Below are 23,820 nucleotides of genomic sequence, written 5' to 3'. Positions count from 1 at the left end.
AAAAAGATCACCTAAGTCTTTCTACCTTATTTGAAGTACAAAACAGACTGGATTTCATTAGCATATCTCCCTCTTTTTTTCAAAATTTCCTTTTAAAAGAAAAGAATGAGAAGAGCAAGAAAGGAAATATGATAGGAAATAGGATGCACACTGGAACACTAGTAATTATTGAGTTAGTTCTCATCTTTAAGTTTCCAAATAACTTTATGACAATGATAAATACTCAACTGACACGAAACTGATATTGTGTAGATGAGATTCTGGTCTTTAACTGGATCTCAAGATGTGAAAATTAAAGAGCTTTCTTTTCCTAAAATGATGTTGCTCACCTGACTTATGTATTTCTCAATAGTTCACTTCCCCAAAAGCTCCCAAGGTTCCTTTAAATACTGTTCTCCTGGACCACTCGAGTTTTGGCTCATTGATTCTGGATGAGATTACTCTGCAATGACCCTGTCTACTACGCTCAAAATCTTCTTGCATAAACAAATATACACATTATTAAAAATAAATAACAGGCACTAGACAAGATATTGGGTCAAAGAAAGGAAAAGGAACGTTAGGACCTTGGATTTAAAATACAAAAAAGGGGCTTCCCTGGTGGCGCAGTGGTTAAGAATCTGTCTGCCAATGCAGGGGACACAGGTTCAAGCCCTGATTCGGGAAGATCCCACATGCCGCAGAGCAACTAAACCCGTGCACCACAACTACTGAGCCCGCGTGCCACAGCTACTGAAGCCCACACGCCTAGAGCCTGTGCACCGCACCAAGAGAAGCCACCGCAATGAGAAGCCCGCACACTGCAACGAAGAGTAGCCCCCGCTTGCTGCAACTAGAGAAAGCCCGCATGCAGCAACAAAGACCCAACACAGCCAAAAATAAATAATAAATTTATTTTAAAACATAAATAAAATAAAAGACAACAAAGTTTGGGCATCTCTGAAGTTATGATATTAACATAAAACACCATAAAATACGAAACTGATTGATTTCCAATTTTTCCGAGACAATAAAAATGTTCTGTTTCATGCAAGAAAAAAAAACCTTTGCTGAGAACCATACAATGAAGACAATGATTAAAAAAAAAGGTAAAAAACTAGGGGCAGAGGACAAAACACGGTAGCTGGGCAAAGACCGCAAAAGAGCCAGGCTGTGACCATCAAACAGCTAGTGGTGCCCAGCCACTCCAGTCTCCGAAGACACTGCAGAGCCCTTGCTAATACACAAGGAAAACAAATACTAGTGTATGAGTAAATCTTTAAAATTGGGGAGCAACAGAAAATTTTATTTTACTAGGGTTATCTTGCTAACAATCTTGATTCAAAACCTAATAAAATCCATTAGATACTATACATGATAGAAATACAGACATTCCACAGGAAAATAAATACTTCCTCTTGACCTGATTCTCCACTCTTACCCTGTACAATTATAACCTACCACACATCATCTACATTCTACCCTGAAGTTTAAATCTTATTTAAGCTACTAGATTCTTTCCTCTCTAATCCAAGCAGAATTTTTTGTCTACTCCGAATAAAATCATCTTATTCCTGGCTGGAACTCATTTTTATTCTTTTGTTTCACACTCTCCTAACTATAATTCCTCCTCCAACATCATCTTTCTTTGCTTGATTAGACTGCTAGGGTTTTTTGTTTGTTTCTTTTGTTTGGTTGGTTAGTTTTTTGTTTTTTGCTTTTTTTTTTTTTTGGTGAGGGGGCCAAGTAACAAGATTGCCAATTAAAAACTTTTAAGCATATATCACAAAGCCAATGGTAGTCAAAGCATTTTGTCTTACACATTTAAAAAAAAATCCAATTCATGGTACAGTGACTCTGAAAAGTTGACAAAGGACAAATTACCCCCTTTTACAGATGAAAAAACTGAACTGCTAAGAGGTTTACTATGCAATACGACACAGCAGGAGCAGAGCTGGACACGATTTTAGTCACCTCACTTCTGGGTGATATTATGCCCACCTGATCACAAATCTTGATCATGATAAACCAAGTTTTTATACTAAGATGCTATAGAGGAAAAAAGTCAAGCTTTTCCATCAATTGACCATTTCTCCCAAAGTCAAATCCAAAGCCCAAGTCTGTAGACTGAATGAAAGCTCAGTATTCTCATAAAAACACAAGATATACAGACTTCTGTATTAGGCACAGTATTTTCTTCAGAAGACTAGTTTGAATAAGAAAAATCAACTATAATACAAAAGACTAAAAATTTTCTGAAAATAGGAATTAAGAGTGTTATTTATAATAAGCCATGAACTCAGGTTAGGATTTACCTAAAATTTAAAATGCATTAGAAAAATAATTTCTAAACAAAATATTTTTAAAGTATAAAGATGTTTCCCAGGTATAAAGTATAAAAGATGTTTTCCTTTTGGAAAAGTTACACACAAAAAAGATAATCCTAGGAAGAAAATGTTCTCTTTTCAAATATTTAAAAATAGTTTAAACATATATATCGTTTAGTTTCCACACAGCACTACATGAAATGGTTTTCAATTATTACTTAGTTACATACTCACCCAAGCGTCCCTTTCCCTGACATAGGGGGACTGGGGGGTTTCTGAGTTGGAGGTGTTGTACGCGGGAGCCCACCCATCTTCATGTTCTGGGTACTCACCTAAAAAAATTTTGAGGAAAAATCAATTTAACCTGTATGCAGTGAAACAAAGTGGCACTTTCAGGAAATAACATTATGCTATTTAACAAAGGAGGGGAAGGTTTAAATAGGAAAAAAAATTAGAGGCCATGCATTTCATATGCAATTTCTACTCTACTATCATTCTACAGTTGTACTCAAAGGACTCTTCCTAACGTGAGATTTTCAAATGATTATAAAGTTGTATGCAAAGACTTTATTTGCCATTAGGCCATCACACCAACAGATCACTGGTTAGACTATAAGATACTACATTCAATTGAAATCAAATAGGATAACTGTAAAAAGTTTAGTTTTAATAAAGAGTAACTCAATCAGACAATAATGCCTTTAAGCAATTCCTTGTTTTTTAGATAGCAAGTTTATCATAAAAAACAAAAGGACACGTTTCCCCCCCAAAAAATGCAACTTTAGTTTTGATCCATTGTAAGTAGAGAATATAAAATAAAGTTATATCATATACAGAGAAAATTCCATTTTTTAAAATTGTGGATCAGCCTTACAATTCAGATTTCTTTAATGTTCTCTTATGAAGCAATCACCTACCTGAAAACTGCCAGAAGTTAAGGCATGTTCCTAAACATCGGAACCAGAAAGGTAGGGCTGAGGTATCCCATTCAACTGTGAGCGGTACAATGGCCACTGGCAATGTCCTAGTTCCAATGGGAATTAAACCCACTCAGGCCCAAAATGAAGATTAATTTAGGCATAGGAAAGATGTAACATAGTCCTAAATCAGAGCTAAGCCGTGATTCCTCACTATTCTATCCCCAACTGAAAGTGCAAGTGTGGGAAAGTTGGGTGATTTGGGAACCATGGATGCCACCAAAGGAGAATGTCAGCACTTACACAGAAAGCCCTAGAAATCTGGGTACCTTAAAGAGTTAAGAGAAGTCATGCACAAATATAGATCAAATGCAATCTCAAGTTATTTGAGATTACCAATTGGTTTGAGTTAATAATGTTCACCACATATGTTCATACCTGACCCTATTTTAAGCCCCTAATATTCTGGATTGCCAAACACTTCAAAAAAGGATCTTAACTTTTCTAATAAGAATACATCCAGAGTATTCAAATTATACTTATGAAATGAAACTGCAAGACTTCTGAAATCAGAATAAACTTATAATTGTAATTTTAAAATATAAATTTTAAGAAAACAAATCATAATTATATACAGAGTATTGAGGCTGACAAAATTAACTCTGGCTTAAATGGAATATTTAAAAATCCTAAAATACTATTTGTTATCTGAATAGGGAAGAAATAATATATCAAGAAACAAACTCTTCAAATGAATAGCCCAGTGAACAAGTTGTGTGTGATGTTAAAACAATCTTTAATGACAAATGATACCTTTGAAATATCAATATTTTTAAAGTTAAGCATTCATCTATAATCCTTTTGTCATTGCTTTTAAACAACAAATACAAAACAAACTGGTTATCAAGGAAGAATAAAGATTAACTTATCCTTGCTCTCCCCCTCATTAATAAGCAGAGGGTATAATTGTATCTTAAAATGAAAATGTCAGAAGTTTTAAAAAATTAATCCACATTTGGGGAAAATTTTAGGAGTAATATGACAAATAACGAATAGCTTTTAAAACTGTATATCTTAATTTATGATACCAGATTTTTAAAAGTAGTAACCAAAGTCCTTTAAGCTCAACCTTAAACAACATAAAACCCAAAGTCACTTTAAGTGATGAAGGAGAAGTAGGTGAGCCAAACACTAAACTACATCAATTTGCTAGAAACAGGAAGGAAAAGGAGCAGGGACAGAAAAAGAGTAAAACAGAATTTTATTCTATACATGGAATAGCTAAAATACTTGAAAACAGCTTTCCAACTTTGATTTGTTTAAGGTTTTGGTATATAAGATGTTTTGCTTAAATTGCAGTATCTTCTCTATAAGTCTTTTAATTTACTCAAAACATAAAATAAACAATCTATAAATTAAAATCTGGTGGACATTTCTATACATAAAACTTGATACATTTTATGATCTGTAGAATCATCAAATGGTTCTATTTGTTTGGTTAATGGGGTTTGCATGAGTAACTTAATTCACTTAAGAAACCAAAGAGTCCCTGTGGAATGTCCAACTAATCTATTATTTTATACTTCACTGATGCTGTACTACCTCTGTATTAAGCTAAAAGAGTATTCAATATTTCCTCAAGGTAGCTTTCCTTGTGAAAAATGTTTCTACGCTACGTAAAACAATGAATATGCTATGCAGAATATACATACTGCCATCTAATTTGAGGAAAAGGGGAAAAGAACAGGAATAACTGCCAAACAAAACTTATTATAATATAGATCTCACCTATGATAAAAGTTAATAAACTGTATTTCACAACTAAAATAATTTGGTAAAAAATTACTTACTGGATACTCATCATGGTTCTAAAAACTACTTTGAGGGAAGTTACAGGGGGACACAATGCTTCCTGAAAAGGAGCAAAACACATGACTGAATTGTGAGTGTGGTGAAGGGGAACTTAACTAGAAAGAGAGGACATACCACAAATTCAGGATAAAGCAACACTGCAACCACTCCATAACAGCAATTCCACATGAAGCTTTAGAAAATGTAACACACACAGGCAAAGCTATCATCTGGCACACAAACGTGTAGTTAGCGGTCCTGAATCATGAACAGGAGTGCTCATGATACTTTTCAAAGTTTTACTTGGGAACTGGAATGAAACTTTGGTGGCTGACTCCAACAGTAATTCAATTAATGTGGGTATTTTCTGATGCCACAAAGGAAAAGTCATCATTGAGAGCTGAGTGAAGCAGGTGTTAGGCACACGGAGAAAGAGCAGGAAAGGTCCCTTTTTTTTTCCTGCCAGAATGAAACTCTCAAAACAGAAGAAATACTTCATTTAGGTGATAAAGGTTAATGCATGATCACAACTCAAATAGTTTCCCACTGGCCTGGACTAAGAAATGCAGATAATACCGAGAGTACGAACAATTCCTTTATGACCAGAGTGGTCTGCTCTCCCAGACTCTGGAGATCACTACAACTAGAACCAACCATCAGGCCAATTATTATACCTTATTACTGCTTCTAAAGTGCTCCTATCTTTCCTGCTCTATCCTTTTTTGGTAAATACAATATCCTCCTTGAACACTGATATATATATAGTATCATGTATTTCATATTTAACACTCATTACAAATCTTAGTGATTTCCAGTACCCTGTGAACTCCAGTATTTTTTATAAAGCTGGCCAGCCAGGTATCTCTAGTTCATAGAGCACATCACCTCTGCTATGAAGAAATCTCCCACGAAAAGATGACCTGTTGCAACTTAAAAGTGACAGACACATTCTAAAATGATATCTGTGGTATATCCCTCATTTAAACTACCTACCACCAGACTACTAGGCACAAGGGTAAAAGAATATGAAAAATAAAAGAAGACAAATGTCTGTAAAATGATTTCTCTGCTTTTAAGGAACTTATTTTAGAACAACTAAGACCCACATGTTTAAAACAAAAAGTAGTATCTACAAATTATATAGAAATCTCCAAAAAAGAAATATCAATGTAAGACGAAATGGCTACAGAAGGTTTCATAGAGAAAAATCTGAGCTGGAGTGTTAACAAGTCTTAAAAAGAGCAAGATTTAAATATACTAAGAGAAGAGGAGTAGTATGTATAGATTGTGTCTGGATGTGGCGTAGTGAGAATGGGCAGCAGCTGTGGTCAAGCATCCCTAGGCTTTCAGTCAATGCCCAGTATCGTTCCCCACTAGTTCCATCCAGTGCATAATTTTATGGCTTCCTAGAGATCTTTATCCCTCTCCTCAGAGGATATATGTTCCTACTTCAATTCTCAGAGCCAGCAGGAAAAGAACCAGGAGATCCTCTGAAAGAGATCAAAGCTGAAATCAGGAATTCGAGTATGACTTCAGGAGAGATGTAAAATTTTTAGTAAGAGAGTTAGAAAGACAAAAAGCCTAAGGTGCCAAGAGTCCTAAAATAATCTAATACAGAGATAAGGGAATAAGAGATTAGGATTAAGGGGGGAAGAACAAATAAAGAAAGTAAGAAGAAGAAAAGAGGAATAAAGATGGACAAACTTCTGCTTGATTCTGAAAATAGTTTCTAACAACTGGCTTTTGACAAGATAGAATTGGTGGCTCAAGTCTGGAACTGATAGGCAAACCCAGATGAGTCTTCCAAAAGTTGCTGTTATTGTGGAGTTTTTCTTCCAAGTGTTGTATCCAATAAATGCTTAACAATGAACCCTCAGCTGTACCCGAGAGCTAGAAACGTGAGAGGCAATTTATCATCCTTCTGCACTGTAGGGAATGACACACACAAGATCACATGCAAAGTGAAAAGGTTAGCCCATTTTTTACGTGAAGTTATGGATCTTCAAGATCCCAAGCAAAATTTTCAGAAGTGTTGTATTCTTAATGTGTTAACTGTAAAAGAAACTCCTAACCCCTCCTCATTAATTATTAAGAATCTGCTTGTACAATGTTCATCTGAAATGAATACTACAGAAACAGATCAGAAGTCTTTATTTTTTTTGCATTAAAGTAAATACACTTATTTTAAAAGTACTTAAGCTTAGCTTCATTAGTGACAACTTTAAACTTTCAACAGAAATATCTGTTTCAAACACATCAGTAACAAGGTCTTAAAACTCTTTCATTAAAATAAAGAGTGGGGAAAGGGTACCCCAGTTCAAGGTACATTCCACTTTTATATGGCCTTAGGTACATATTAAAACCCCTCCAATATGGCATTCTATCCATTGGCTTTTTATACCTTTTTCTTTAAAAATCACCACGTTGTTTTCAAAGGTCTTATGAATTAAACTCTACAACTTCTCGTTCGACTGAAAAAAGTTAACCCAAATTTTAGATGAAAAGAACCATTAAACACAACCAGGACATGCTGTACAAAAGGTTAAAAATTCAACTTTTAAGCATGGAGGTCTCTTCTGAGTCAAATCCCATGTGTCTTGTCCCAAAGTATGATATTTGTTTAGAGTATATCTGAAAGGCATCAAGTCTGACAACAATGGGAGCAAAGACAGAGCTCATAATGAGCTGAGGAGGAAATCAAATATCAGGAGACTTCCAGGGCACCTGATATAATCCATAGGTCTCCAAAAAACTCAGCTGGAAAACCAGTGGACTAGTTTACTATCTGCGGTCCCTTCCAACTTTAACATTTTTAAATTCTATTTTCTAACTTAATGTACTCAATTATTCCATTAATCAACCTTCTAAAGCAATTCATTTTTTCCCAACATTAAAAAGAGTAATGATTTGCTATATGCTGAATATTTTTTCCACTCTATTTTGTTTTGGTTCACCCAAAATTATTAACTATGTGCCACAAGTTTATAGAGACGACAGACATACTCAGAAAGATAAGAAGAAAGAGACAGAGGACTGGCACATTCTAGCTTCTAGGATGACCTCACGGTACATACTTCTCACCCTGTCAACCCCATCCCAATATAGTAGAAACAACTACATAGAGCAACAGTACTAAGGAGTGGAGCTTTTTTGGTTCAAAGAGCAAAGATGTTAAGGAATCTTATCCAAGTGTGATGTTCCCTTATTAGATCTTTCTTTCTTGGAAGCTCTCATTTCCCACTCACTCTGGCCTCTCACACAGAACATATCCTGAACCCAGAAAGATCAAGAAGGAATCCTCGTAGGGTTTGGAAGAAATGAGCTAGGGATAGTTCCTTAGGCAAGCTGGTCTAAACTTTAAGGGGAAAGAACTGGTCCTTTTTTTTTTTGTCTTTCCTTTAATCTTTCTGTGCACTTCTATCACTTTGGAGGTTAATGTATCAAAAGCCACAATCTGAATACAGACTTTAAGGGAAAAAAGCCAAGGTAGCCACAGAGACAGCTTTTGGTCTAATTCTACCTATTTTATGCGAAGGAATCTCCTCACTCACCGAGACTGAGGGCTTGGAGTCAACACTCCAATATACTTTTATGTACACATGAAGTACATCTGCCTGGGCTCCTCCAGTCACATCTCTCTACCATGATCTGTTAACTTTCTGTGGCCATGGTTAGTAGCTAGTTAATGATTCAGATCTCAGTCATCTTGTCTTCTTGTTATCACTTTCTACACTGAAGACATGGCAAACAACAGGGTATATAGTAAGAATACATATTTGAAAGGGAATTATAGAATTCAGCTAAGAAAAAAAGAACAAAAATGAAATACATGATCAATTTGGTGACAATAATTTTAGTACCATTCTGACAGGCTTCTTGATTATTCTTGAATGTCTTTTCCCATTTTTCCCTCCAAAATACTAAAATGTTACTGAAACAAGTAAGAAAAGGAAGTATCTTTAATTCTTAACTTGTATTTTGTTAAACACTATCATGAGCTTTTGGTGCTTTGCATATAATACTCGGCTTGAAAACCTCTTAAAGTGAGTTTATACTGAAATATATAATTTATATAGCAATTTGAATAAAAAGACTAATTTTGTTTCTTGCAAATACATGATACTGCAACTTAAAAAACACCCAAAACACTGAATATTTTCCAATTTTCAATTTTTTTAAGAGTGATTAAGAGTCAAGAGATAATGACATAGTGGCCACAAGGTATATAATAAAGCACACCATTTATAGAATAAAAAGGCTATTACACAGGGGGAGGGTTAAATGAAGCACATTAGCAGCCCTCCAATCCAAAACAAAATTTCTACATTTACAAAAGTCCGGCTAATTTTATTTCATAATGACATTTTATGATAGGGTAACTTACATTTCAGTTTCACAAAATATACTGACATTGCAAAATAACCATTTAGTCAACAAATATTTACTAAGTGTCTAATGTGTGTCAAGCACCGTTCTAGGCACACAGAATAGGGCAATGAACAAAACAGTCAAAAACATCTGCCCTCATGGAACATGAAGACACACAAAGTTTCATGACAAAAATAAAATAAAAAAGAGTAACTATTTGTTGGTTTTAAAAGGCCAAGTACCAAATATCTCTTCACTCCCCATATGTAATATTCTACATAAGAACAAAGAATGGAAATCCAGCCCTGGAATCTCTTACCTTAAATCTAAGCAACCACTTAATGCATAAATGGAGCAAATAAAAGAGGTAAGGGAAAAAAGCATTGAAAGGTTAGTTGGAACTTCAGGATGTGAAGAGAAAGGAAAAAAACAAAGAAAAAACAAGTTAAGCATTCAGCATTAAAAAATAATGTTTCAGTAGATCATAGAAAGAGTGGTTAAAGCAGAATGTGTCATGAACAGGAGTTTTGTGATGAAATTATATGACACTTTTATTTAAAAACAACTTTATTAAAGATTTCTTCAAATTAGTGACCCCTAAACACTAAAATGTACAAAAAATGAAAGGGACTACAGATTCCCTAAAGAACATTTACTTGAGGATTAAATAAGAATTGGGGGATCACCTTTTATTATATAAGTGGGGAAGTACAAATATGATGTTTTATATTCTAAGTGCCTTTTTATCATTAAATTCATTCAGGATCCTAAAATTTTCTATTAGCAGTTGTTAGCCTCAAATAAATCTCAAAAGATCTTCCCAAGTTAGAATAAATTTCAGTTATTAATTATCCATCCAATTGTACATCCTATTTTAACATGCTCTAATTAGTACTGTAAACTAAATGCATTAGGTGTTCATTATAAAATTAAATATCAAATTTCAGATAATAGTGCTTGTATCAAAATTATAAGAAAGAAAAAGATTTTTTTAAAAAATTTACACCATACATATTCTTTTACCTAGATCTACATTAAAGTTAGATTTAACTGATTTCTAGCCATACTTGTGTGAGGTATATTTTTTAAATTTAAATTTGCTTATATTAGACACAAATCAACTGCATGAACTGTACAGTTTCACTTATAGGCATATACGTATTTATTCAGCATCACATTTAAAAAGTCACTGTCTTTCAAATCACTGCTGAGATGCAAACTTTAAATAACCTAATACTTAGCTGAAGCTCTGAATAGTTTCTTAAGAACGAACACCAATTTAAATGAAAGTTATATGCTCCTCAGTTGTGATTATGGGTACTTTACATACATAGCAGGCACTTAAATACATTTTAAAAGATAGCCAAAATATATAATGACTATCTACTCAAAAGCAGTGGAAATACTAATTCACATATTAGTTTTATCTACATTATTCTCACCCAAAATGTTGAGATAAATTTGTTTTAGAAAAATTCGAAGTACATGTTTGTTTATATATGTTCTTTCTGAAAACTAATGCCAAAAGTTTGCTGATATTTTTGAGATAAAGCAAATACTTTAATAACATACTGAATAATTTTTAATTAGTCATACTAAATCATTAAAAGATTAGAAATATAATACCACATTTACTTCCAGATCTATATGAGGTATTTTCATAACTGATTAAGTAAAAGCAATTCAGTCAAAGATGACTGTTTAAAACTTGAGAACATAATACTAAGAAGAAAGAAGGATAACATAGTTATAGTGGTAAGAAATCTGAATCAGAACTACAAGTAGGCCAAGACTTGATCCTCTGGAAAGAAAAGATAAACGCTTAATTTTCTAAAGAGTTAGTTCCATTATGGGCTGTTATTTTTAAGCTGGACAAAAATTATACTTACCTTTACTCCATGTCCAATATCATCTAGAATTGTATAGTCAATAGGTTTTCTAATATAACGAACTGGTCGTTCAAGGTTGGCTGGAGCAATAATCTTATGTGTCCTTGAAGTGTTTTTATTGGTAGTCAAAATACCAATTTCTCTTCTTGCAACTTTCTCTTTATGAATGTCAACGGTCTACAAAATATAATATAAACACGACACAAAAATGTATAGCTCTTATATCCAGAAAAATAAAAATATAAACACTTAGAGGTTTAATATCATTATTCATATTCTTAACCGCAACTGCTAACTTCTCCTTTTGGGACCAATACTGACTTTCTCCCTTTCTAGGCTAAAGCAAGGGATGGGAAACCATGGCTGGCAGACCAACTTTGGCCCCCCCTCCCATTGTGGAGCACAGGCTCCGGACGCACAGGCTCAGCGGCCATGGCTCACGGGCCCAACCACTCCGCGGCATGTGGGATCTCCCCGAACCGGGGCACGAACCCGTGTCCCCTGCATCGGCAGGCGGACTCTCAACCACTGTGCCACCAGGGAAGCCCTACATTTTTTTAATGGTTGAAAAAAGTCAAAAGAAAAATACGTCTTGACAGGTGAAAATTATATGGAATTCAAATTTCAGTTTCCATAAACAAAGTTTCATTGGAACACAGTTATTCTACTTGCTTATATATTTTCACAATATAATGGCAGAGGTGAGTAGTACTAACAGAGACCTTATGGCCTGCAAAGCATGAAATATTTATTAGCTGGCCCTTTACAGAAAAAGTTTGCCAACCTCTGGATTAAACATGCTAATTTTTCCCCTCTCCATTAAGACTTAACCTTATTAAGAAAGCCCTAGTGAAGGAATTCCCTGGTGATCCACTGGTTAGGACTCTATGCTTTCACTGCTGAGGGCCTGGGTTCAATTCCTGGTTGAGGAACTAAGATCCCACAAGCCGTGCAGTGCAGCCAAAAAAAAAGAAAAATCCTCAAAAAAAAGAAAGCCCCAGTGATTAATCTGGTTCCATTTAAAAATAACCTATTAGTATAAATTCTATTAGTGTTTAAATATTTTTTATTAAAAAAAGAGAGGCCTAAACTATAAATACAATGTTAAAATAAGAATCATTTTTTACAGAGAAACTTGTTTACTGAGGCAATGCTGCTTATATTTTATCATAACAAAATGCTTGTAAAATATTTCACTATTATTTATTAAATGTTCAAAATAGGATATAATTTAGTACATAACAACAATGTGTTTTTACTCAATTTTCTATTTGCTGAGAGAGGGCGAATTTAAGCACGGGTAATTAATACACTAAAGCAGCATTTTTCAAACTGCAAGGTGCAATTTAGTGAGATGTGAGCAGCAATTATTTTAAATGAAAAAGAACAGAAATATCAGAAAACATACACATAGTAAGGTATTTTTTCTTAAAATATGTTATGTATATAAATACATACATTAAATTGTGTACTGGATGGAATATAAAATGTATTTTTAACTGTGAGTTGCAGTTTAAAAAGTTTGAAAAATACTTCACTAAAATTTTGTTCACATCTCTTGCCACCATTCCTGGCTCAAGCAGCAATTAACAGATACTTTTGCTATTTCCTCCCCAAACCTACTTCAATTTACCCTGTCTAAAGAATAACCAGGTAGTAACACAGAAATGGAAATGAAAGATAACCATCATGACATTATTAAATACAACTTTAAGAAATCTGAACACTGATTACTTATCCTTCTAAACTACCTAAAGTGTGAAGGAAACTTGAAACAAATTTGAAGCCTCCCATTTCAACCAACAGATTTTAAAAGAAACAGAATCTGTAAGTTCATAACTAATAAATATCTAAATGAAGCATCAAATCGAATACTGGCCAAGGTAGTGACCTTATCATTTTAACTATTTCTTTTTAAGACAAAAATAGGTTTTGAACTTTTTCAGTACATATTAGAAAAATTACAATATTTGCTTTCCTTTTCAACTGCTTGAGGGAGCTATAACAGAAAAAAAAAAAGGTTGCACATTAGTGACAATATTGGAATTTACTTATTTTTAACTTCAGAGAAATGGAAATTAATCATATTTTACTTTTGAATAATTTTTAATGAGTCTTTCTGAATTATTAAAAATATGAACTAGGGGCTTCCCTGGTGGCGCAGTGGTTGAGAGTCCGCCTGCCGATGCAGGGGACACGGGTTCGTGCCCTGGTCCGGGAAGATCCCACATGCTGCAGAGCGGCTGGGCCCGTCAGCCATGGCCGCTGAGCCTGGGCGTCCGGAGCCTGTGCTCCGCGACGGGAGAGGCCACAACAGTGAGAGGCCCGCGTACCGCAAAAAAAAAAAACAAAACAAATAAACAAAAAAAAAATGAGCTAGGAAGATTTCATACTTACCAATTATACTACAAAATAACCAAAAAACCCCAAAATATGACACTTATTTTTTATATATAACTGGTCTTTGTTATACCAATAAAAGAAAATTTATTAGAGAATGTAATCCTCTTTCAACATTGTTTTCATTCTGCTTAGTTAGAAATATAATTATCTTATTCAGAAATGAAAACAAAAGAATGTAAACCTAATCAACAATAACAGAATTCTAAACTTAGGGCAAACTGGAACTTCAAATTTCAAATTTTCCTGCTAGAAATATTAATAAATCTCTGGAGAATGAAAAGAGGGGTAACTTTTCATTATTATTTGCACTAATATACAGTTATATTTTATAACAAGCACATATTTTAAATTGTTTGAAAAAACTGAGACTTTTTTAAAAGCATTAAAACAATTAGAGATCATACCTGGGGATTGGGGGCACTTACATATTACTTATATATTTTCTTTATGTACACATAAACACACAGCCCAAACCTGTATAAGCCATTACAGTAAGCATAAAAGACCAACACAGCAAAAGAAACGATCACAGAACTTTTATATATAAGCCGAAATAAGGGATAGTTGCTACAATAAGGCATAAAATTAGGCTCTTAGCTTCGTAGAGAAGGCAAAGTATAAATAATGAGTTACAAGAAAACATACACCCCTTCATTGGAGAAGTGACCATGTGCCCAGCACTAAACTCTTAAAGGAACTGGTTGAAGGAATTATGAGAAAAATGTTCTTTTTTGCTTCTTATATTAATTCTCATTAAAACTGAAGGCATATTTTAAAACGTAATTCTTAACAGCATATGTCTATATGAAGCTAAAATAATCTAGTTTGGTTATACGTTTCTAGTTGTCTACTCTAAAAGAATACTAGAGCAGGGCTTCTCAACAGCAGCACTACCAGCGTTTTGGGCCAGATAATTCTTTGTTGTGGAAGGGCTGTCCTGAGCATTGGAGGTTGCAGAGAAGCCTCCCAGCTGATATCTATAGCACTCCCCACCCCAAGCTGTAACAACCAAAAATGTCTGACGTTGCCAACTGTTCCCTTGGGGGTAGAACTGCTCTGACAGAGAACCAGTGATGTAGAAGAAGGACTAATTCATTTGTCTCATACATTATTCACTCTCAAATGTCAATTGTTTCCAAACTTTGTACAAGAGGTGATTTATGATTAATGCCTCTAGTGACTGCCAAATATCAATATTTGACGTCATTAACTTTTAAAAATCATCTAAAATAATAAAAGTAATATATGGTTAAGAAAACCCAAAGGTATAATTTGTGAATTGCCATCCTAATACCACACTGAATTGAACTGTAGGAGTTCCCGTAGACAGAATCAAATATACCTTCAGAACATGGCTATGATTTTATCTTAAGTCTGAATAACAACTTTTAATGGAGAACAATAAATCTATTACATAAATAAGGAGGAGAAAGTTTGGTCCAGAAGATTCTGAAGTTTTCAGCAATTACCTAATTCACATTTTTCAAAGATTTCTCTGGTAGAAAATACAACCATTTTCAAATTAGACAGAGTAATTTAATGAATACCCTCCATATACTTAATATCCAGCTTCAACATTCATCAACTCACAGCCAACTGTCAGTTTTAAAAGAACTTTGGTAAAGCTCCTAAAACATATTTTTAAATATGGCTTGTATGTTTTTCCTAAATCAAACTCGTAGCTTTCAGTAATCACCACTGCCTTTGCCTTCACAATATACTTTGATATTACAATGCTGTAATGAATTAAGTTAAATTTTGGAAGTACGAATTCAACACTGATAGCTAGTCAGAATTTTAATAATAAGAAAAGTATTTTCCACTTATCCTGGATTTCTAAAGTTACTAGTTATATGCCAATAAACTTACTCTCATTTAGAAGAGGCCTCAATAATAGCACTCACCTATGGCAAGTGGAAAATGTGTTTAACTAGCAAAGAAGACCAAAACTAATGCAAGTACACTGCTATTAATACTATTATTGTTTGCTACCTGTTAACCAAAAAACACGCCAAGTAGTATTGCTACAACTGTGCAAGAGTTCAATATCTTTTCTCCCACAATTCCTTAACAATTTGTTTCTCCATCCTCTAACAGCTATTGCCAAGCTGGTCTCACATGCTGCAGGCTCCCCCCATGATATTTCAACCACGCAGTGCCAAACCCAGGCTCCTCTAGAATACCTCTCATGGCCTTGACTTTCAGCTCCTCTGCAAGCCTGAGCCCCCCTCCCACACCTCCATCATGGACCCAAGCACATGCTCAGGCCACAGCAGATGACAGGAAGGTATGTATAAAGTATTTTGCTTTAGGGTTATCCATGCATTGTCGCATTACCACAGATAATTGAAAGTAGACTGTACTGGATAGCACTACCTCAGTCAGCTGCCCATCAGTGTGGGAAAACATCCGCAGTCAAACAGTTACAGTGGGTTAACTCAACTAAGTTGGGTCTTTTAAAATGTGTCTCCATTTTTTTACATTAGTAAGTTAATGTTTCAAATAAGCATTTACTTATTTTAATCACAAATATGCTTTACACTATTCATCTTTCATAAAACAAATTAGTTATTCACAAACTGAATGGGTAATTTTCAGTTATTTATTTTTTATAAAATGATATAAACTTAATTAGGAACTGTATAAATCCTACTTTCTATACATAATTACACACTGATAACCATTAGTGGTATTTCCTTAATTTAAAATTGGGAATTTTTAAACAAATCTATATACATAAAGTTTTTTTTATTTATTATTTATTTATTTATTTTTGGCTGCATTGGGTCTTTGTTGCTGCATGAGGGCTTTCCCTAGTTGTGGCAAGCGGGGGCTACTCTTCATTGCGGTGTGCGGGCTTCTCATTGCGGTGGCTTCTCTTGTTGCGGAGCCCAGGCTCTAGGCACGCGGGCTTCAGTAGTTGTGGCACGCAGGCTCAGTAGTTGTGGCTCACGGGCCCTAGAGTGCAGGCTCAGTAGTTGTGGCACACGGGCTTAGTTGCTCTGCGGCATGTGGGATCGTCCCGGACCAGGGCTCGAACCCGTGTCCCCTGCATTGGCAGGCGGATTCTTAACCACTGCGCCACCAGGGAAGTCCTACATAAAGTTTTATAAACACAAAATTACCCTACATGATGAGTTCCTCAGGGTTTAGACCTTCCATTGCCTTTTAGTAGTCCCTAAACCCTTAAGAAGAGTCACTTCCATTCCTATATTATTTTACAGTCATTCCTTTCTATTTCCTCTACTTGCTACGTGCTAACTACTTCAACACCTGGCCCAGTAAGTTCTAGTTAGCTCTTGGGAGGGTGGGAGAAACACTGCTTTGTAAGTTCTTTATGTTGCCTTTTGCCCTCTCTTGATCTTCTTCTAAACCATGTTGAACCGAATACTGACAGTATTAACTGTTTTTAGTAGTTAAGAGAAGAATTTTAATTTATAAGTTTACAAGAATTTTAGCTTGAATAATGTTCTATAAATCTTTTCTTACCTTACCAGAAATGGACACAAAATCATGGACACAGTAAATAGCTATACTATGCTATACTGACTTAACAGCAGCTCTGTGTGCCTTGCTTATACAAGTATTCAGTAAAAATTAAATGTCTGCTCTGACAACTACACATTCTTGAAAAATATTTAACATTAATTTAACTCTTACTCTCGGCTTGAAGATTAAAAATTTCATTTATCTTTTAAATAATATGCTTCCAAAGAATTGATAGGATAACAGCAACAAAGTGAGAGGTGGAATTTCTTTAAAATTTAACACCCTTAAAATACCTAAGGTAACCCACATCAAGAACCTATCCTAACACTGTCTTACAGATACAGTGAGTGTGGTATAGATTAGTACACTACCTAATACTATATGGTCTTTTTAGTATAAAAAGCTTTCTGATACTAAATATTCATAATCAACTCTATCTTGTTTTTCAAAACATTTGCCATTGGGAGAATGGGTTATTACTTTGTTTTGTTGAATTATTTCTTCCTGATACATAGTTGGTAGAGTCAGTGGAATTTCCATCCTCAGATTCAAAATGAAAGTAATCTGGAAATAGTTCAGTTACATCAGAGTGACAGAGGGTTGATGTGAGTAGGGCGCAGACTGAGGTAAACAGCAAAGCCAGCAGAATAGAAACAAGAAAAAAGCAAATATAAATCAAGTTCATTTGTGAGAATCTCACAATTGTGAGAATAAAAATTCAAAATGGAAGACAGCTCATAAATCATCTAATCAGTCCTATCATTTTACAGGTGAGAAAACTGAAGTTCAAATAAGTCAAATATCACACAAGTCAGCAGAAGGACCAGAGTAAAATCTAGATACCCCACCCTCTCCCTCCCAATACTCAGTGTTCATCTCTATTAAAATGGAGAAAAGAGCTAGAGCACTAGGAGGCTGAAAACTGGTAAGTTTCCTACCTAGGAGACAGGAAAAAGATACTGATGAGGAAAGAAATTGAATACCTCAGATATCTAATATCTACTGGTCCTTAACCACTCTACCAGACAACACTTAACAACAAGTCTTGACACCTACCATTCCAATATACATGTGATCTCATCTTTGACCTGACTGAACCTCCATTTCTTTGCTTCCTCAACCCCACCTTCTCTCCAAATTCTCCCAACCTAGTATTTTTGCTCCAAATGCAAAAATAAATATGACCTCAAGATATCTTGAGAACATTGTAACTCCCTCTAAAAACATAATAATGTTTTTAATAAAGCATAATAATAATAAAATTTAAGTACCAAACATTTGAAAACCAGTATTTTGGAGCAAGAGCCTACAAACTATAGCCCACATGCCAAAACTGGCCTGTAGCCTGCTTTTATATGGTCCACAAGCTAAGAATGCTTTTTACATATTTAAACAGTTGCTTAAAAACATACAGCACAGGAATTCGCTGTCAGTCCAGTGGTTAGGGCTCCACACTTCCACTGCAGGAGGCACGGGTTCGATCCCTGGGAACTAAGATCCCGGATGCCATGCAGCATGCCCAAAACAACACAAAATAAAACATACAACACAAAGAATCATATGAGACTGAAACCCCATGTGGCCCACAAAGCCTAAAATATTGACTATCTAGCCCTTTACAAAAAAGTTTGCCAATTCTTGCTTCAGAGTATTTACTGAGCATTTGCTTTATAAACAGAAAACATTTTCTCTTATACTATGGAATATTTCATTCTAAAGAGCATCAAAGAGCTTTGATATTCAATTGACTTTTAAAACAAAGGACTCTACATACATTATTAAATGTAACTGAAAAAAATTTCAATCCTTAAGGTAAATAGTAAAAGTACATAAATTTTAAAAAATTTACTCATTTCTTAGCTATAGCCTCTAACAGCCCATTTCTCCTACTCAACTCCTCATCCAACATTCTTCAATATATTTCATATAAACTTAACAGCTGCTGTAGAGTTGCAGATCCCTTGCTTTTCCAAGTATTGCTCTCTAGACACTCAACTCCAAAGGAAGGAGGCTCAACATATTCTTGACAACTCGGACTCAGGCCCCTATAATTTCTGACCTACCAATCTCTATCCATTCATCTCTCCCATTTTTTACTTACTCCATTAGAACAGCTTTAAAAGATAGTATTAAGCCATATTAATTAAATATACAATAGATTTGTGTGATACTCAAAAAGAAAATGTTCTCATTAACTGAATACATATACTTACAACTTAAGAGTAAACTTAATCGCCTTCCTCCTTAAGGCTGCTACACTTTTCTACCAAAGAACTACAGAATTCTAATCAGAATACAGATGATTACTTTCACTGTCATTGTCCTACTGCCATTATCTACCCACACAATCTCACAAACTAATAAAAAGTTGTCCCTCCTTTTTAGGAACTCTAATATATTAATTTCTCTTCTGCATTTGCACTTTTCTTCTTAATTTCTTCTTTGAGTTCTTTGCCAAGATTTCAAATGTGGAAATTTTAAGACTCTGAAGTATAAACCTCAAAATTCTATATCAGATTAGCAATATGTCAACATCCCTTTTTCTATAAAAAACCAAGTTCATCTATTCTGTCATTTAAAATGCCACTATTTCCTCTAGGAGGTCCTTTCAGAATAAAAATCTACCTCTTACTCATTACAATTCACCAATACTTTTTTTTTTTTTTTTAGTTTAAGACACAGCAATACAACAAGCAATAAATTATATGATGTCTACAGAAGTTTATATGGGATGTGAAGAAACCATTATGGGGCAAATTCAGATTTAAGATTAAATAATATTAAATAACAAGAAATCCCTCTGAATGGTCTGATGGATTTAACAGAAATATAAGGTAGGGGGGACCTTCAAGATGGCACGGGATTAAGACATGGAGATCACCTTCCTCCCCACAAATACATCAAAAATACATCTACATGTGAAACAACAACTACAGAACACCTACTGAACGCTGGCAGAAGACCTCAGAATTCCCAAAAGGCAAGAAACTCCCCCACGAACCTGGGTAAAGCAACAGAAAAAGGAAAAACAGAAACAAAAGAATAGAGATGGGACCTGCACCTCTGGAAGGGAGCTGTGAAGGAGGAAAAGTTTCCACACACTAGGAAGCCCCTTCACTGGCAGAGACAGGGGGTGGGTGGGGGAGAAACTTCGGAGCCACAGAGGAGAGCGCAGCAACAGGGGTGTGGAGGGCAAAGCAGAGAGATTCCCACAGAGAGGATTGGTGCCGACCAGAACTCACCAACCTGAGAGGCTTCTCTGCTCACCCACCGGGGCGGTCTGGGAGCTGAGGCTCAGACTTCAGAGGTCAGATCCCAGGGAGAGGACTGGGATTGGTTGCGTGAACACAGCCTGAAGGGGGCTAGCGCACCACAGCTAGCCAGGAGGGAGTCCGGGAAAAAGTCTGCACCTGCCTGAGGCAAGAGACCACTGTTTCAGGGTGCAAGGGGAGAGGGGATTCAGAGCACCGCCTAAACAACTATGGGTGCGAGCCACGGCTATCAGCTCGGACACTAGAGACGGACATTAAACGATAAGGCTGCTGCTGCAGCCACCAAGAAGCCTGTGTGCAAGCACAGGTCACTAACCACACCTCCCCTCCCAAGAGCCTGTGCAGCTTGCCACTGTCAGGGTCCCGTGAACCAGGGACAATTTCCCTGGGAGAACCCAAGGTGTGGCTCGGATGTTGCAATGTCACCCCAGACTCTGCCACCAGAGGCTTGCCCCACATTCCGTACCCCTCCCTCCCCCAGGCCAGAGTGAGCCAGAGCCCCAACAGGCGACCTACACACAGAGGCGGGGCCAATTCCAAAGGTGAACCCCAGGAGCTGTGAGAACAAAGAAGAGAAAGGGAAATTTCTCCAAGCAACCCCAGGAACAGCAGATTAAATCTCCAGAATCACCTTGATGTACCCTGCATCAGTGGAATGCCAGAATAGACAATGAATCATCCCAAAATTGAGGCAGTGGACTTTGGGAGCAACCGTAGACTTGGGGTTTGCTTTTTGCATCTATTTGTTTCTGGTTTTATGATTATCTTAGTTTAGTATTTAGAGCTTATTATTTTATTTTTACACCTTTATTACAGTATAATTGCTTTACAATGGTGTCAGTTTCTGCTTTATAACGAAGTGAATCAGTTATACATATACATATGTTCCCATACCTCTTCCCTCTTGTGTCTCCCTCCCTCCCACTCTCCCTATCCCACCGCTCTAGGTGGTCAAAAAGCACCAAGCTGGGCTTCCCTGGTGGCGCAGTGGTTGAGAGTCCGCCTGCCGATGCAGGGGACACGGATTCGTGCCCCGGTCCGGGAGGATCCCACATGCCGTGGAGCGGCTGGGCCCGTGAGCCATGGCCGCTGGGCCTGCGCGTCTGGAGCCTGTGCTCCGCAATGGGAGAGGCCACAGCAGTGAGAGGCCCGCGTACTGCAAAAAAATAAATAAATAAAAGCACCAAGCTGATCTCCCTGTGCTATGCGGCTGCGTCCCACTAGCTATCTATTTTACGTTTGGTAGTGTATATATGTCCATGCCACTGTCTCGCTTTGTCACAGCTTACCCTTCCCCCTCCCCATATCCTCAAGTCCGCTCTTTAGCAGGTCTGTGTCTTTATTCCTGTCTTACCCCTAGGTTCTTCATGACATTTTTTTTCTTAAATTCCATATATGTGTGTTAACATATGGTATTTGACTTTCTCTTTCTGACTTACTTCACTCTGTATGGCAGACTCTAGGTCCATCGACCTCATTACAAATAGCTCAATTTCGTTTCTTTTTATGGCTAAGTAATATTCCATTGTATACATGTGCCACATCTTCTTTATCCATTCATGTGATGATGGATACTTAGGTTGTTTCCATCTCCGAGCTATTGTAAATATAGACCTGCAATGAACATTTTGGTACATGATTCTTTTTGAATTATGGTTTTCTCAGGGTATATGTGCAGTAGCGGAATTGCTGTGTCATAAGGTAGTTCTATTTATAGTTTTTTAAGAAACCTCCATACTGTTCTCCACAGTGGCTATACCAATTCACATTCCCACCAGCAGTGCAAGAGTGTTCCCTTTTCTCCACACCCTCTCCAGCATTTATTGTTTCTAGATTTTTTGATGATGGCCATTCTGACTGGTGTGAGATGATATCTCATTGTAGTTTTGATTTGCATTTCTCTAATGATTAATGATGTGGAGCATTCTTTCATGTGTTTGTTGGCAGTCTGTATCTTTGTATCTTTCAAATGTCTATTTAGGTCTTCTGCCCATTTTTGGATTGGGTTGTTTATTTTTTTGTTATTGAGCTGCATGAGCTGCCTGTAAATTTTAGAGATTAATCCTTTGTCAGTTGCTTCATTTGCAAATATTTTCTCCCATTCTGAGGGCTGTCTTTTGGTCTTGTTTATGGTTTCCTTTGCTGTGCAAAAGCTTTTAAGTTTCATTAGGTCCCATTTCTTTATTTTTATTTCATTTTCTCTAGGAGGTGGGTCAAAAAGGATCTTGCTGTGATTTATGTCATAGAGTGTTCTGCCTATGTTTTCCTCTAAGAGTTTGATAATTTCTGGCCTTACATTTAGGTCTTTAATCCATTTTGAGCTTATTTTTGTGTATGGTGTTAGGGAGTGATCTAATCCCATACTTTTACATGTACCTGCCCAGTTTTCCCAGCACCACTTCTTGAAGAGGCTGTCCTTTCTCCACTGTACATTCCTGCCTCCTTTATCAAAGACAAGGTGACCATATGTGCATGGCTTTACCTCTGGGCTTTCTCTCCTGTTCCATTGATCTCTCTTTCTGTTTTTGGGCCAGTACCATACTGTCTTCATTACTGTAGCTTTGTAGTATAGTCTGAAGTCAGGGACCCTGATTCCTCCAGCTCCATTTTTCGTTCTTAAGATTGCTTTGGCTATTTGGGGTCTTCTGTATTTCCATACAAATTGTGAAATTTTTTGTTCTAGTTCTGTGAAAAATGCCAGTGGTAGTTTGATAGGGATTGCATTGAATCTGTAGATTGCTTCTGGTAGTAGAGTCATTTTCACAATGTTGATTCTTCCAATCCACGAACATGGTATATCTCTCCAACTATCTGTATCATCTTTAATTTCCCTCATCAGTGTCTTATAGTTTTCTGCATACAGGTCTTCTGTCTTCTTAGGTGGGTTTATTCCTAGATTTTTTTTTTTTTTTTTTGCAGTACGTGGGCCTCTCACTGTTGTGGCCTCTCCCGTTGCGGAGCACAGGCTCAAGATGCACAGGCTCAGCGGCCATGGCTCACGGGCCCAGCCGCTCCACGGCATGTGGGATCCTCCCAGACTGGGGCACGAACCCGTATCCCCTGCATCGGCAGGCGGACTCTCAAACACTGCACCACCAGGGAAGCCCTATTCCTAGATATTTTATTCTTTCTCTTGCAGTGGTACATGGGAGTGTTTTCTTGATTCCACTTTCATATTTTTTATCATTCGTGTATAGAAATGCCAGAGATTTCTGTGCATTAATTTTGTATCCTGCTATTTACCAAATTCATTAATTAGCTCTAGTAGTTTTCTAGTAGCATCTTTAGGATTCTCTTTGTATAGTATCATATCATCTGCAAACAG

At 36.3% G+C, this 23,820-nt stretch overlaps 1 protein-coding gene across 8 annotated transcripts in view; it reads right to left on the bottom strand.

Moving 5' to 3' along the window:
* ABI2 (abl interactor 2) overlaps positions 1-23,820 on the bottom strand; it is a 99,975-nt gene that overhangs the window by 30,553 nt on the left and 45,602 nt on the right. For 5 of the 8 annotated variants that reach the window (XM_007454879.1, XM_007454878.1, XM_007454876.1 and 2 more), the window contains exons 3-4: positions 11,332-11,508; positions 2,541-2,638 (exon numbers count right to left, since the gene is read on the bottom strand). In XM_007454879.1, coding sequence (XP_007454941.1) covers positions 2,541-2,638; positions 11,332-11,508 — 275 coding nt within the window. Of the gene's footprint in view, positions 1-2,540; positions 2,639-9,073; positions 9,082-9,761; positions 9,780-11,331; positions 11,509-23,820 lie in introns of all 8 variants that reach the window. The other 3 variants (XM_007454875.1, XM_007454877.1, XM_007454882.1) reach the window with 2 other exon arrangements.

This window comes from Lipotes vexillifer, unplaced genomic scaffold, assembly GCF_000442215.2.
Source record: "Lipotes vexillifer unplaced genomic scaffold, Lipotes_vexillifer_v1.1 scaffold313, whole genome shotgun sequence".
In the NCBI taxonomy this organism is placed as follows: Eukaryota; Metazoa; Chordata; class Mammalia; order Artiodactyla; family Lipotidae; genus Lipotes; species Lipotes vexillifer.
Note: the sequence above shows the minus strand (reverse complement) of the source record. Positions and strands in the feature narration are given on the sequence as shown.